The sequence below is a fragment of the Bidens hawaiensis genome, unplaced genomic scaffold (genome assembly GCF_021521415.1).
Source record: "Bidens hawaiensis isolate Kalapana, Puna unplaced genomic scaffold, B.hawaiensis_p1.1 tig00017171_1, whole genome shotgun sequence".
NCBI lineage: Eukaryota > Viridiplantae > Streptophyta > Magnoliopsida > Asterales > Asteraceae > Bidens > Bidens hawaiensis.
The window spans coordinates 553305-566734 of record NW_027492602.1 but is presented as its reverse complement, the minus strand read 5'-3'; the positions used below and the strand labels follow the sequence as shown (position 1 = coordinate 566734).

Genomic DNA, 13430 nt, shown 5'->3' with positions numbered 1-13430 from the left:
TACTTTCGATCACAAGGTCTATGATATTTTTAACCTTTTTAATGTGTGTTATATTAAATGATAATAAGCTTTTATACAAATTATAGTGCAGTATTTTTAACAAGGTAGCATCCCGAAGCGTATGAAGTTGATAATCAAAGGGAAATGTTATGAATAACAGATAATCATGATCACAGTAAATAATTAGTGTTCATAAATAAGATAAACATGGATGAACTGATTTGATGAATTTAAATTTTTTAATCAATTACTAAAAATTACACGAGGCATGAATATTTTTCTCAAAATAACGCAATTTATTATTATGATTTAAATCCAATATATAAAACCATTTAGTCTTTTTTATTAAATAATGCGAGACGTTAAAAAAATGTTTCAGAGAAGATATAGACATTTAAATCCAAGATATTTTGCATATAAACCCTTTGTATCAAGAAGTTGCATATGATAAAGTTATTAACTTATTAAAAAAGTAATATGATTAATAATTTAGAGAATACCAATATAATGTATCAAGTATTTAAATGTAATTTAACTTGCTTTAGAAACAAATAAATGTCAATTGAAAATCTTATAATTAAATATTTATTCAAACTAACCATAAATTTGCATAAATTCAAAACAAGCTACACTAGTAGAAAATATACCTTTAATGACACACGGTCATTTTATGACATGAAAATGACGTGTGTCATTAAAATTGTCATCTTTTATCAAAATTTGAAGAAACAATGACACACGTTTTTGCGTGTCATCGTTTTAACGTCATAAAAAGTTAATAAAAAGACACGGGCTACACTTTTGATAAAGTGTTTGTCATGTTTTAACTGTCACTTTATTATTTCTAGGGCTTATATTATCAACGATCTTTCATTCATCGTTCTTCTTGTGTCCTCTCAGCACGAATTCACGCCATCATCGTCAGTTCACTCTCTGCATTATCGATTACGGATATGCTGCATCTGATTCATTACGGCTCTGGATCCAGCTGATTACGAGTGCTTTACGATTCGGGATTCACGTCATCGCCTGATTGTATCAAGGTATCATTGATTCACTTGAATTCGCTCAATCTTACAGCAATTACTTTCTTCTGTTTTAATTTGATTAATTCAGTTGTAATTAGGGCTCAATTTGTGTTTTTCTGTTTGATTAGCCGTTTTTGTGTTCTAAAGGTTGTGATTATGAGAATTAATGACCACAGATTAGGAATTTAGAACTCAAATGTAACATCCAACTTTTTGTTAAATAATAAATGACGGAAAGTTTTGTTATTAACTGTGTGTCGTTAAGTTAGTCATGTGTTAAATGTTTGGATAAGGATTTGAAATGGGAATGGAGAGTGGGTGGTGGGACCCATACCCCGCTATATAAACCCAACCCACCCACCATTTCACCATTTTGTTCTCCCTCCCTACACACTAAAAACACACACACACTTCTTCTCTCAAACACCTGGATCCAAATCCGAGCAAATGAAAGGTGAATCTCGTGTTCAACGTCATTGAGCAACAAGAAACGTTTGGAAGATCCTACGTGTTGTCTCGATCTGAACTCGAACCCGAAGCAAAGGTAGGTTTCGGTTTAAATGGTTAGAATCAGCATGCAAACAGATATAATGATAGATCAGGTTGTGAAATGTAAGAAAAAAAATATAAACTTGGTAAGTTATAACCTCTCGGGTGCACTTTGTGATAAAAAGGTGGTGTTTGGACTTTGAGAGATGGGTTCAGGATCAGGTGCATGGGGTCAGAATGTGTCGAAAGTTGGGAAAGAGTAAAAATCAGGTCCTTAGGAAGAGCCACGAAGTAAAATGGCCATTAAATAGTAAAAGCGAAGAAAAAGAAGAATTTTGCATCGCATAAGCCATGCGAAGCGAAAAAGGCTATTTCGCATTGCATGACCATGTGAAGCGAAAAAGGTAATTTCGCATCGCACAGTCATGCAAAGCGAAACAGTTTCATGCGAAGCGAAACAGTTTCATGCGAAGCGAAATTCCATGCATGCGAAGCGAAATTCTTCCATGCGAAATTTTATAAAATTCATTTTCTGATGCATTTTTGTTAAAGGACTGTTAATGAAAATAAAAATTTTCTCAACCCCAGCCAGGGGCGCTGCCCCTTGGACCCTGCTAGGGGCTGCCGCCCCTAGACCCCGCTACCAGGGGCGCTGCCCCCGGACCCCCGTTAGTTGAGGGTGTCATTGACTTAGATATAAGAAGTAGTAGTAATGGATATTTGACACTCGTAATGCGTTATACAGTTAGCCCTGCACAGCTAAAGAAGGGCATTACTATTAACGGTGAGAGAAACCAACTTCAGGTGAGTGTCTAGCCCCTTTATCCGTTATGTTTTTGGGGCTGTGTGCATATCCCTATGTGATAGTTGTTAATACACTTAACTTAAGTGGTAAGTGTATGTTATATGTATGACTAAGTATTGAATGTTATTATGGAATGCTTATACGAATGAATATGTACATATACGTATATACATGACCAGAAGATATGTAAAGTATTGAATGAAAATGAATGTATGATCAAGTGACGTGACATGTATAGTTATTGGAGACAAAGAGACCAGACCCTAATAATATCTGAGACAGAAGGGACCAGACCCTGATAATATTTGAGACAGAAGGGACCAGACCCTGATAATATCTGAGACAAAAGGGACCAGACCCTAATAATATCTGAGACATAAGGGACCAGACCCTAATAATATCTGTGATGGTAGAGATAGAATAACCTATGGTAAATCACAAGGCCTTATGAAAGAAAGTATGTAAGCGTGTGTGCATGTATATAAAGTTTGTATGAAAGAAGTAAGAGTAAATAAGGTATGAATACGTATCTTCGGATGCGTATGAGTAAGGATATGAATGTATTGTATGTTAAATGATTAACTAGAACTCACTCAGCGTAGCTGACTTTTAGTATGCACGCAGGCAAATAGGTCGAGGCAGCTGGCTTAAGGAGGGACACAGGGCATGGACTGTAGAGGCTGACATCCATGATGAAGTGTTATGACCGTTTTAATTAATTACTTATGAAAAGACAATTTGTATGTTAAGACAAGAATGAATGTTTTGTAATGTGATGTTTGAAGTTTTTTTTAATTATTCCGCAAAGTTTTTAATTTACTCTGATTTTAGAACTGTGTTTATGAGTAAATCCAATACCAAAGTAGGGTTACCGGGAACGGGGACTTACATCAAACTAGTAATTAGGGAAGAACAGTCTAGAAGATTATCTTAAAACTGATTCGCGTCATTGCTGATTATGATTAATCGATTTCGGTATTCAATGTTGCTTAAACCGAACTCCGTCTGGGTATGCCAATTGGATTGTTGATTGTTATTCTAGGGTTTCGGCATAACATCTGCAATTATGAGACAAAAGTACTGATTATAGATTAATTTACTCTCAGTCTGTGTTTTTCTCATAGTTGTCAATAAGTTTTTGCTTGCATAATGTTATTGATTAACTTTTGGTTTCAATAAGTATCTAATAAGATTGTTAATTGACTGTTAGGTTTAATCTGTTGACGTGATTGTTAGGTTTAATCTGTTTGTCATTTTGATACATGGAGAAGCTTGATTGTTGATTGCTAGGTTTAATCCATTGGCATGCTATGTGCAATGTTTATAATATGTTTGTCAAGTTTGATTGTTTATTTCTGACATATTATGAAGGGATTACTGTCGGTATAATATGTTTGTTAGTTGTTAGGTTTAATCTGTAGCGATGCTCGCTGTATAGAGAGTTAATTGGCCCAAACCGTGTTTATTACTTTAGTGTTGGGGAATTATGAGCTTAATGTATAGCAATATGCGATCTATGTCTTTTATGTTTAAAGTTTTATCTTAAGTCAAATGCACTTATTCATATGCTTTCTTTTATTTTTTTTTATATAATTGTTTTATGTTATATTCTTAAACTGGTAACAAATGGTCATGGATAGATCATGGATTACGTCTGATAGATTATCAAATGCATATGTCGAGGGGATAATGACATCATCTTGATTTTTATATGATTGTTTTCTGTTATATTATTAAACTAGTAAAAATCATGGAATTTGTTTTGTGAGGTAGCCTCGCCACGTGAACGTAAATTGAAGTTCAAAAATATTGATGATTTTTACAATGTTATCTTCAGACGAAGTTATGAGTCGGTTCGCTCGCCAAGGTGGTGTTATCCGAGAACGTTAAGTCCCACCAAAATTGATATATTTTCGACTTCAATTCCGTCTGAATTCATTTACTTAATTGCTAGTTTTAAAGCTCATTATGTAAAACGTTATATTAAGTTAGGGTTTGCTAACGAACAGGCTTTTATTTCCCCAAATCTGCACTTCTAATCAACTGGACTAGTATTGTGATCTGCTATAGCTTATATGTGAAGTTTTAGGTTTTCTCCATGGATTGCATACTGATTACCATTATGAGTATTGATTGTGTGTGTGTTGAATACACAATGGTGCTTTGGATATTGTATTGTTTTCTTCATGGCACATATGGCTGCTACATATTACCCGGGAGGGCCTCAATCAGGTTCTAGTTTGTTTGATCTTTAAGCCAATATGTACTTAGAATATTATGTATTATGGTTATTGAGTGTTGATTTTTCATTTTTTTCTTCAATGTGTAACCTATACTGGTTATAAAATATTCTTGTTTTGTAGGATCTGCTGATGGATTATCGTGTAGTACTGGAGAAGATATATGCACGATTATGAACATATGTATGTTTGTGATATACTGTTTCTGTGTGTTATGTGCCTCCCTTTCTCACCTAAAATCAACCACTGTGCCCCCTTTCGCCCACAGCATGCCCCAAATATCACACACACACACACACACATATATATATATATATCAACAGTTGTGCCCCCCCCCCCCCCCGATTGCATCACTTAAAAGGTTTTTGTGTACATTGAATAGTATACATGTAGCGCCTCCAGATCTTATGTGCAAAACCGACCGTTCCATATTTCTGGTCACGGATAGTTTAATTCTTCTTATCCGCTGTTAGTCATTAGGGAGTATATGCTATTACTTTGTTTCTTCTCATCATCTCGCATCCTAGCCCTTTTTCGAGATGCATCAGAGTAAATTACAAGTTCATATGTCCTTTTAGAATATTTAGTATTAGAGCTTGACACAATCCTTTCATTAGTAATTGGGAGGATTGTTATTGGGATTTTTACATATTTTCCCTTCCTAACCTTTGAAATTACATATTTCCCCAAAATACAAGTTTTTAATACAAAATGTACAATGCTCTTTAAGCATGGTTTGTGGAAATATGTCATTTCAAAGTTTTGGAAGGGGAAATATGTAAATGTCGTCATGCTTTCCATTCATGACTTCGGTCTTTTTAAGTTAAGAGAATTAAAGATCGGGTAATACTGGAAAAGTTTTCATCTTACTGGGGTCCGTATGAATTCCTTGGTTAGTTTGCAAGGTGTCCTACGAATCTTATTTCTTATAACCAATAAGGGTTACCCATATTTTCTTTTGTTTTTCGAATAGATTAATATATCGTCGGTGAGTACTGCGACGAACTTGTCATGATAGGGATTACAGATTCGGTTCGTAAGATTTATGAACCCTACCGATGTATTGGTTAGTTTGTAAGCTACTTTAAAAGTTGCTTTATGCAAAGTGACTAAACATGAGAAGACATGTCTTGACAACCAACATGTATTTTTACCTTTTTATTTTGACGCTTTTAGTTTCCTCGTGCCAAAAGCTCTGGAGAATTACTTAGCCGAGTTCAATGAGTCATACATATAATGCTATGACTCCAAGACCAACCAATTTTTAAAAAATTGGGGTATGCAATTCAAAAGGGTAGCGGCAGCTTCTTCCCATTTGCCTTCTTTTTTAATATAGTCACTACTTTCATATATATCTTATAAGGGATTATTAAATAAAAAATATATATAACAAAAAGTTAATTTAAAAATTGGAGGGAAATTATAACGTAGAGACTCAAACCAAAACTTCCTATAGCACAGTGATAAGAAATGAGTGTCGCAAGGGGTACAATAATCATTCCGTGATTTTGTATTACGGAAAACTGACAGAAGGACTAACATTATTCCACCTGAAAACCATCATGACTCATAATGTGTATTTTAAAAATCAGGCCCTCAACGTTCTTCCGCCCATAAAGCACATAGACACAGATCATAATTTTTCAAAACACAAAGTCCATAAATGTCTTAACCTAACTTAAAAACGGAACAAATAACATCCAAAGGTCGTCAAACGTAATCTATTAAAGAAACAGATATAAACGAAAGACATTTTAAAAACAGCAATCCTTGTCAAAGACAAACTCACGTTGAAAGCAAATATCAACATACCGAAGCGTGTCAGTTAACCAACCTGACCATATCCGAAATGCATACAGAACATCTGGAAAAAAAAAACAAAAAAAAAAACTATAAAGTAGAAGTGGATTAAATAAATTAATTTACAACAAAAGCCATATCATCGTGATGTTCTGTATGCAAAACTATACTGAAGATGATAAGATATAGACAGCCACACCTTTACTCCATAGGAATAGGGTGGCTACATCCGGTAAGACCCCGGGTCATAATCAAAATATGAAATAATATTGAACAGAATACTAATTAGAAGCACAAAACAAAACTGAGGCTGCAAGTAAGTTTATGAAAAGATTTTCTTAGTCTGAATAATACTCCGCCTTCATTCTGCCATCGTTGGTGTTATTTTGTTTCGTGTGTTGGCAAGACAAATGGAAATAAGAAAACCAGCCACCAAACAAAATCACTAAAAGCTTCAACGAAAACAACATACTATAGTCTAAAAGTAACTTTCTGTAGCGAGGTTTAAAAAACCAATCCAAGTTCAAACACTTGTATGAACATAAACGAAAACGGTTATAGCAGAATTATCATACAATAAAACTCTCAAATTATATCACAACCTATATTGTCCACACTTTAAGTCACATAGTTGATAGATGAGCAAACTTCCATAAGGATAATGATGTAATTATGCTGATAATGCTTCTTCGGCACCACTCGAGTAGTCTTCTTCATCGGTGCTATAGTCATAATAACATTCATCGTCATCATTTGCCACCTCATCACCATTCTTGTCAAAACCGAGTCCCCTCCCATTTGCTTTTAGCTGTTCTTGTATTCTGTCTCTAATGGCGGTTCCCTGGAAGAAATTTAAAATACTAGTTATGCTTTAGCTTTTCAATTATTGGTTCATCTGTACTTTTAAAAGTGGTAAAGATAACGGGTCAAAATGGGCCAAATTTTGCCAGATTGTACGAGTGGAAGGAGTCAGGTCAGATCTGGCTGACCCACAACCATTGAATTCTTTCCCTTTTTTAAAGTTTTCAAAGATTTTTGTATTGTAAGGGTATGCATGAAACAAAAAAACGATCCGTAAGAAAAACACAACCGAAATAGCCGAACTAAAACAAAAACCAACGGTTTGGAATTTATATTTCCCTAAATACCGAGCTTTCAGTTTTGTGTGTAATTAAAACCTAAAAACACAGCCCAAACCTAGGGCTCTCACTTTTACCCGAAACCCGAACCCAACCCGAAAAAACCTGTACCCGAACCCGAACTAACCCGATCCGAAAAACCCGAATCCGAGAAAAGACTAACCCGAGCCCGAACCGAAGTAATTAGGGTTAGTTCTCGGGTTTGATTTATAAGTTTCGGGTCAACCCGAAAAACCCGAATAAACTTTTAGTTTTGAAATTAAATATATTCTTAGGTATAATATAATAGGCTTAGTCTTAGTCACTAAAGTTATCAAAATCTGAGCCTAATTAACTATTGTTATTCCAACTATTATGGATCGATTGTTTATTTTTAATTTATGTTTTCCATTTAATACTAATAGCAACCGTAATCAAACCACCAAATCACGTCTAGTTGAAAACGATTATGGTTCGAGTTAGTTACTTAGTTTTACTCTTCTTTTAAATTGTTTTATGGCTTTATCAAGTTATGTTGGTTTATTATTTGATTATTTGTGTTATGAGCAAAGAAGAATATGTTGTTTTAATTTTAGCATTGAAGTTTTTTAAATTTTTTTGTTTTTTGTTTCATTTTCTAGAATACTCGAAACCCGATTAACCCAACCCGAAAAACCCATGAGAGATTTGGGTTGGGTTTCGGGTTAAGATTTAAAACTTTGAAACCCGAAGAACCCGACCTGAAAAACCCGAAACCCAAAAAACGAACCCGAAGAACACCCCTACCCAAACCGAATGTCTGAAATTTTTTTTGTATTATTTTCAATGTTAAGTAATTTATAATACAAAATTTTAAAACTCAAAAACAAAATTTTCAGGTTTTGGTTAGGTTTAAGCCCAAAACCGACCCAAAATTTCAAAAGTATAACAATTAATCATTTTAACTAACAAAAAGATTTAGGACCCAACTTTTAGCCCAAATGCATTATTTTGGGCCCACTTTTTTCAGCCTGAAAAATTCAAGCCCAAATGTTAAAACCAAAAATACCAAAACCTAACCGAATGTCTGAAATTTTTTTCAGGTTTTGGTTAGGTTTAAGCCCAAAACCGACCCAAAATTTCAAAAGTATAACAATTAATCATTTTAACTAACAAAAAGATTTAGGACCCAACTTTTAGCCCAAATGCATTATTTTGGGCCCACTTTTTTCAGCCTGAAAAATTCAAGCCCAAATGTTAAAACCAAGAATACCAAAACCGAACCTAACCCGAACTGAAAAAGATGAACTGAATAGTTTTAAAAACTCAAAAATCAAATTTTCGGTTGTTGGTTTGGTTGGAATCCATGCATACCCTGCATTTAACCCATCTAACTAGCTTCCAATTAGTTGAAGGAAATAATTTTACCAGTTTGATATTTTAAACTATTAAGAGAGAGATAGATAACTACCATTTTATGGCAACCCTCTTCAAACCGTTCAAGAAAACCAGCAACCAAACGATCAGCATTCTCTACCCATAGGTTATGATTCATACCAGCAGTCTTCGCCACTGTTTGGATCTGTAATATGGGCACAATATTTATTCCATTTTTAAATTAGTATTTTAATAATGCGGTTTAGAAGGGCTTTCTGCGGTTGAATACAGTTAAGATAATTTTCAAGCCATTCAGCCTGTTTCATTTTTTCTTTCGATAAATATTTTAGCTTAACCCATATGATTTGTAGTTAAAACAAAACCCAAAAATAAGTCGAAATTGCCACCTCTAACTTGCAGCACTATAAAACAAGTAACAAATCACAGTTTCGAATCCTTTTACGCAAGCTGTTATTAGGTGCTTTAAGAATAAAAATATAAGTAGATTTGTGAAATCTCCTAGCCATTTAATGCACCTTAAAACGTATTAACACTATTGAGACGTTGACCGCCTCATGGCAAGTCAAAAGGGGTCAGCTTGAGTTAGCCTGCAAACTTTTTTGGAACGCTTTTTTTAAAATAAATTATAAATAATATTAGAGCTCACAATCCGTCCATCAAATTTAATGAGTGGGGTTTTTATAATATAGGGAATGGTTTAGGGTGTTATGAGTGGAGGAGAGAAAAATGCAGTGATTTAGTGATTTTTCTGTATATTTGAAAAGTTCCTATAGCACCCTATAAATTTTTTTAATATATTTTGAAAGTGGTTGTGAGTGAATGAGAATATATTTTGAAAGTGGTTGTGAGCGAATGAGAGAGAAAAGGTAATGATAAAGGTATAAAAAAGTATTATTTAATTGAGAATGAGAGAGAAAATATAATGTGTTTTAGTGTAATTTTGAATTTGAAGATAGAGGAAGGGGTGGGAATGCTCAAGATGTTATATATGATTGCAGAATCTACATTATTACAGTACAATTATAGATGATTGAATAAATAGATTTAGGAGGTTATACGTATTAAAAATTGACTTAACTGATTTTTCAAACAATTTGACCAACCAGTTTTAATTTAACTAAGATTTTTAATATGACCCATTTGACCTATTTAGAATAACACATGACAAAAATAGACACTCTCAAGGAAATGAAATAAATAAATAAAAGATATTGCCTTCAAGGAAGTAAATATCATAGATACCTATAATTAAAGGAGGCTATACCTTTTCTTGTTGCTTCTTTACTTTTTCCTGCAGCTTCTTTAGACCCATGTTAACTCTCAGCCTCTTCTCCTAAAACAAATAAGAAAATGTGACGGTTAATTGAGGTAATATATAATACTAAAACTGTAAATAACAATTGATTAATATTAAAATATCAAAAACACACTTTCACATAGCTAACGCCAAGATCTTTTCTTGAATATCCTCGGTCCAAGTTGCGCATCACATACTCATTGTAGTCTTTCACAATTCTCATGATTATATCTGAAGTTGAAATCCCATCCGTCCGTTTTGTCTCCTTAAATCTTCCAATCGATTTGACCTACACAGAAATAATGTAAGTATTACGAACGAATTAAACAAAGTAAAAAAATGAAACATTTACAAGATAAGGAAATATTGGCTACTATAACATTATAGAAGAGACATCTCTAAATACTCATTATGAAATTCAACTTACAAACTCATAGACATCGTTTCCAGCACCACTTGCATCGGCATAACTGATGATTAATTTAGAAACAATTAATATTGTTATGCATTAAATATTTAACGGCATATAAATGTATTTAATATATATTCCATTTAGCATTAGCAGGACAAAGTTAGCCTGCATGTAACTTTTGTACGAATGCATGACAGTAAATGTATTATGTACATGTGTCTACGCATACTTACGGAAGAGAATCGTGTGCCACATAATCAATTGCATGTTTATCCATAAATTCTTGGGTAAGTACCCATGGTGCATCCGGAATAACTTCATCGACCCACCTGCATAAGTCCGACAATGCACGATTATATCATGATTGTTGAAAGCTCATGAAATATTAAAAAATATATTCATGTCTCAACTAGGTACTGTATTGAGGGAAAAAATCATTATATACTAATTTATTGCAAGCACGAGTCATGAAAAGTTAAATTAAACCTACTTGCAGTGACGAAGAGATTCATAACGCTCCTGGTCAGTCATCACAGTTTTACCCTTCAGCCTGTGGGTGACTTCATCATTGCAACATCCAACAAGCAAGTAAGTATTTGGAAACCTATAGATAAGATGAGAAAACAATGTTACAACTTACAAGATATGCACATATAATGGACATGTTTACAATATAAATGAGAGAATGAATATTTAATTAATCTGGTAGCAGCAAGGTACTAGTATTTTATGTTGTGCATGTTTAAGTAGTTTAGCAGTAATAGGGGATATTACTAGCAATCTTGTAACTTAATTGGAAATGAATTATGTAATTGCTTTTATATATTTTCTTATATTTACATAATCATTCAAAAGCTGATTTGTAATCCTAGTAGATCTAGAGTTTTCAACTTTCTTGTAAACTACATATATTAATGTTCTTCCTATTGTTAGAAGGATAATTATAGCAACACTGTTGATTATTTTAATGCTTGAGATTATAGGCAATTTAGAAATTAGAACTACACAGTTACACAACATTAAAGGTAACTTTGTATGTTCATGTCATGCAGTTTACATAAAGTAATAATAAACAACCTGGAATGAGCTTAAACACATAAAGAAGAGTTCACCAGATGCAGTTAGTTACTGACACATTAATCGGCTGCCTAGGAGTAACGCATCTCTCAAGTCTCACCAACCCAATTGGCAAGTAACAACGCCAAAATAATATAGTATCCAATTTAATTCTCATATGTATACATTACTTGGAAATGGGTTACTTAAATGAGCCATTTATGTGTTCATATAATCCTTGCTTATGTAACCAACCACCAGAAGGTCAGTGCTTACCGCTTTTCTAAGCACGTCAGAGAAACTTGCCAAAATCTTCATAGTATTAATGACTACGACTAAACATGACATATACTATTTTTGAAACATCTACTAAAACTTCTTTATAGGTCAAGTCAAGATTGATTCTCTACTCAATCAGCAGAACATAAGAGCAAAAACTTTGAAGCATCCACGCTAGAGAAACAGCGTCACAGTGTCCAAAGTTTCTAATAATGATAGACCACCAAGGTAATTAGCAATAACTAATAGTGATAGCCTAGAAATCAATGCAAAAACGATTCGGTTTAGTACCTAAAGCTTCGACATCTAGAACTAATGGGTTCACTTACATCATCGTTTTTGCGTGCTTCAACACTTTACCTATTCTTTACAGCATTCATGATAAATAAAATTTTGCCCAAAATTTCTTTGACACAACAGAAAACGATTTCAGATTTACATTAAAACAACGGCGGATCTATTAAACCATTATGTACAGTTATTTATGAAACCAGTATGTATAGTTATTTATCAGTTTGAAAACGTCAAGTCGACCGTGCTGGAGTGGTTATCAACCTTCCATTGACAGCTTTTTTTTTTCCAAACTACAACTTTCAAAATTGATACATTAGCTATAGTTTTTTTGCAAAAATTAGTGCTTAGCTATCATTTGCAGCCACTTGTAACTTTCAAAAACCAGATTAATCCATTAACTACAAATTAGGATAACCTTATGTCTAAAAATTGTTCAAAACCCTAAGTTACACTTAATACCTACCGAATCAAAATTACAATAACAAAACTCGGAATCGAAAAATCAACAAGAGATTCCAGACAAAATGAATAGCGTGAAGATGAGGCAGATCCATAAGTGGATTAAATAAATACTTACGACTTCTTGGCTTGCTCGAGTGAACGGGCGTGACCGAAGTGAAAGAGGTCGTAGATGCCGTCGGCGTAGACGCGAACCGGCCGGTCGGTGGGTGGGTCCACCATCCAATTCCGCCGCTGCTTCGGTTGTTCGGCTTCCATTAACTCTCTCTCTTTTCCCCCTTTGCTTCGCTTTGCTCTCTCTCAGTTGTATAAGGCTGAGGGGTGTGGGGGGCGCGAGTGGGGGCGCCAGCCAATAATATTGTGACGTGTGACAGGGAGAGAAACTTGATAAGATGGGTGTTGGTAGTGGTGCTCGCGCCCCAGGACATGGTGTGGAGGGGCGCGAGAGGGGGCGCGAGCGGTTTTTTTTTTTATTTTTTTATAAATGTATTAAAAAAACGTATTATTAAAAAAACTCATAAATTATTTAAAAAAACACACATTAATTAAAAAAACACATTAATATCTAAAAAAAAATTAAAGTACTAAAAAAAAACATTATTCTTATTCTTCGGCTTGGTCTTCTTCGATCAACCTCTTCCGGATACGTTCCTTTTGTTTTTCCATCAGCATTTGGTCGACCGGATTTAGGTTACTGAAGTCTCTTGTAAGGAATTCCAAATCTCTCATTCTTTTTTTTTTCTTTTTGTCATTAGAGACCACCTCCATGGTTTTGT

General features: G+C 34.1%; 1 protein-coding gene across 1 annotated transcript; it reads right to left on the bottom strand.

The window, feature by feature from the left end:
- Positions 1–6815: 6815 nt before the first annotated feature.
- On the bottom strand, positions 6816–12912 carry LOC143553395 (choline-phosphate cytidylyltransferase 2-like). Its single transcript, XM_077043399.1, has 8 exons — positions 12773–12912; positions 11057–11170; positions 10800–10895; positions 10582–10624; positions 10288–10443; positions 10122–10190; positions 8931–9041; positions 6816–7203 (listed from the first exon to the last, which is right to left on the bottom strand). Exons 1-8 carry the CDS (start codon positions 12910–12912, stop codon positions 7033–7035), a joined length of 900 nt encoding a protein of 299 aa, XP_076899514.1. The 3' UTR covers positions 6816–7032.
- Between the last annotated feature and the right edge of the window lie 518 nt (positions 12913–13430).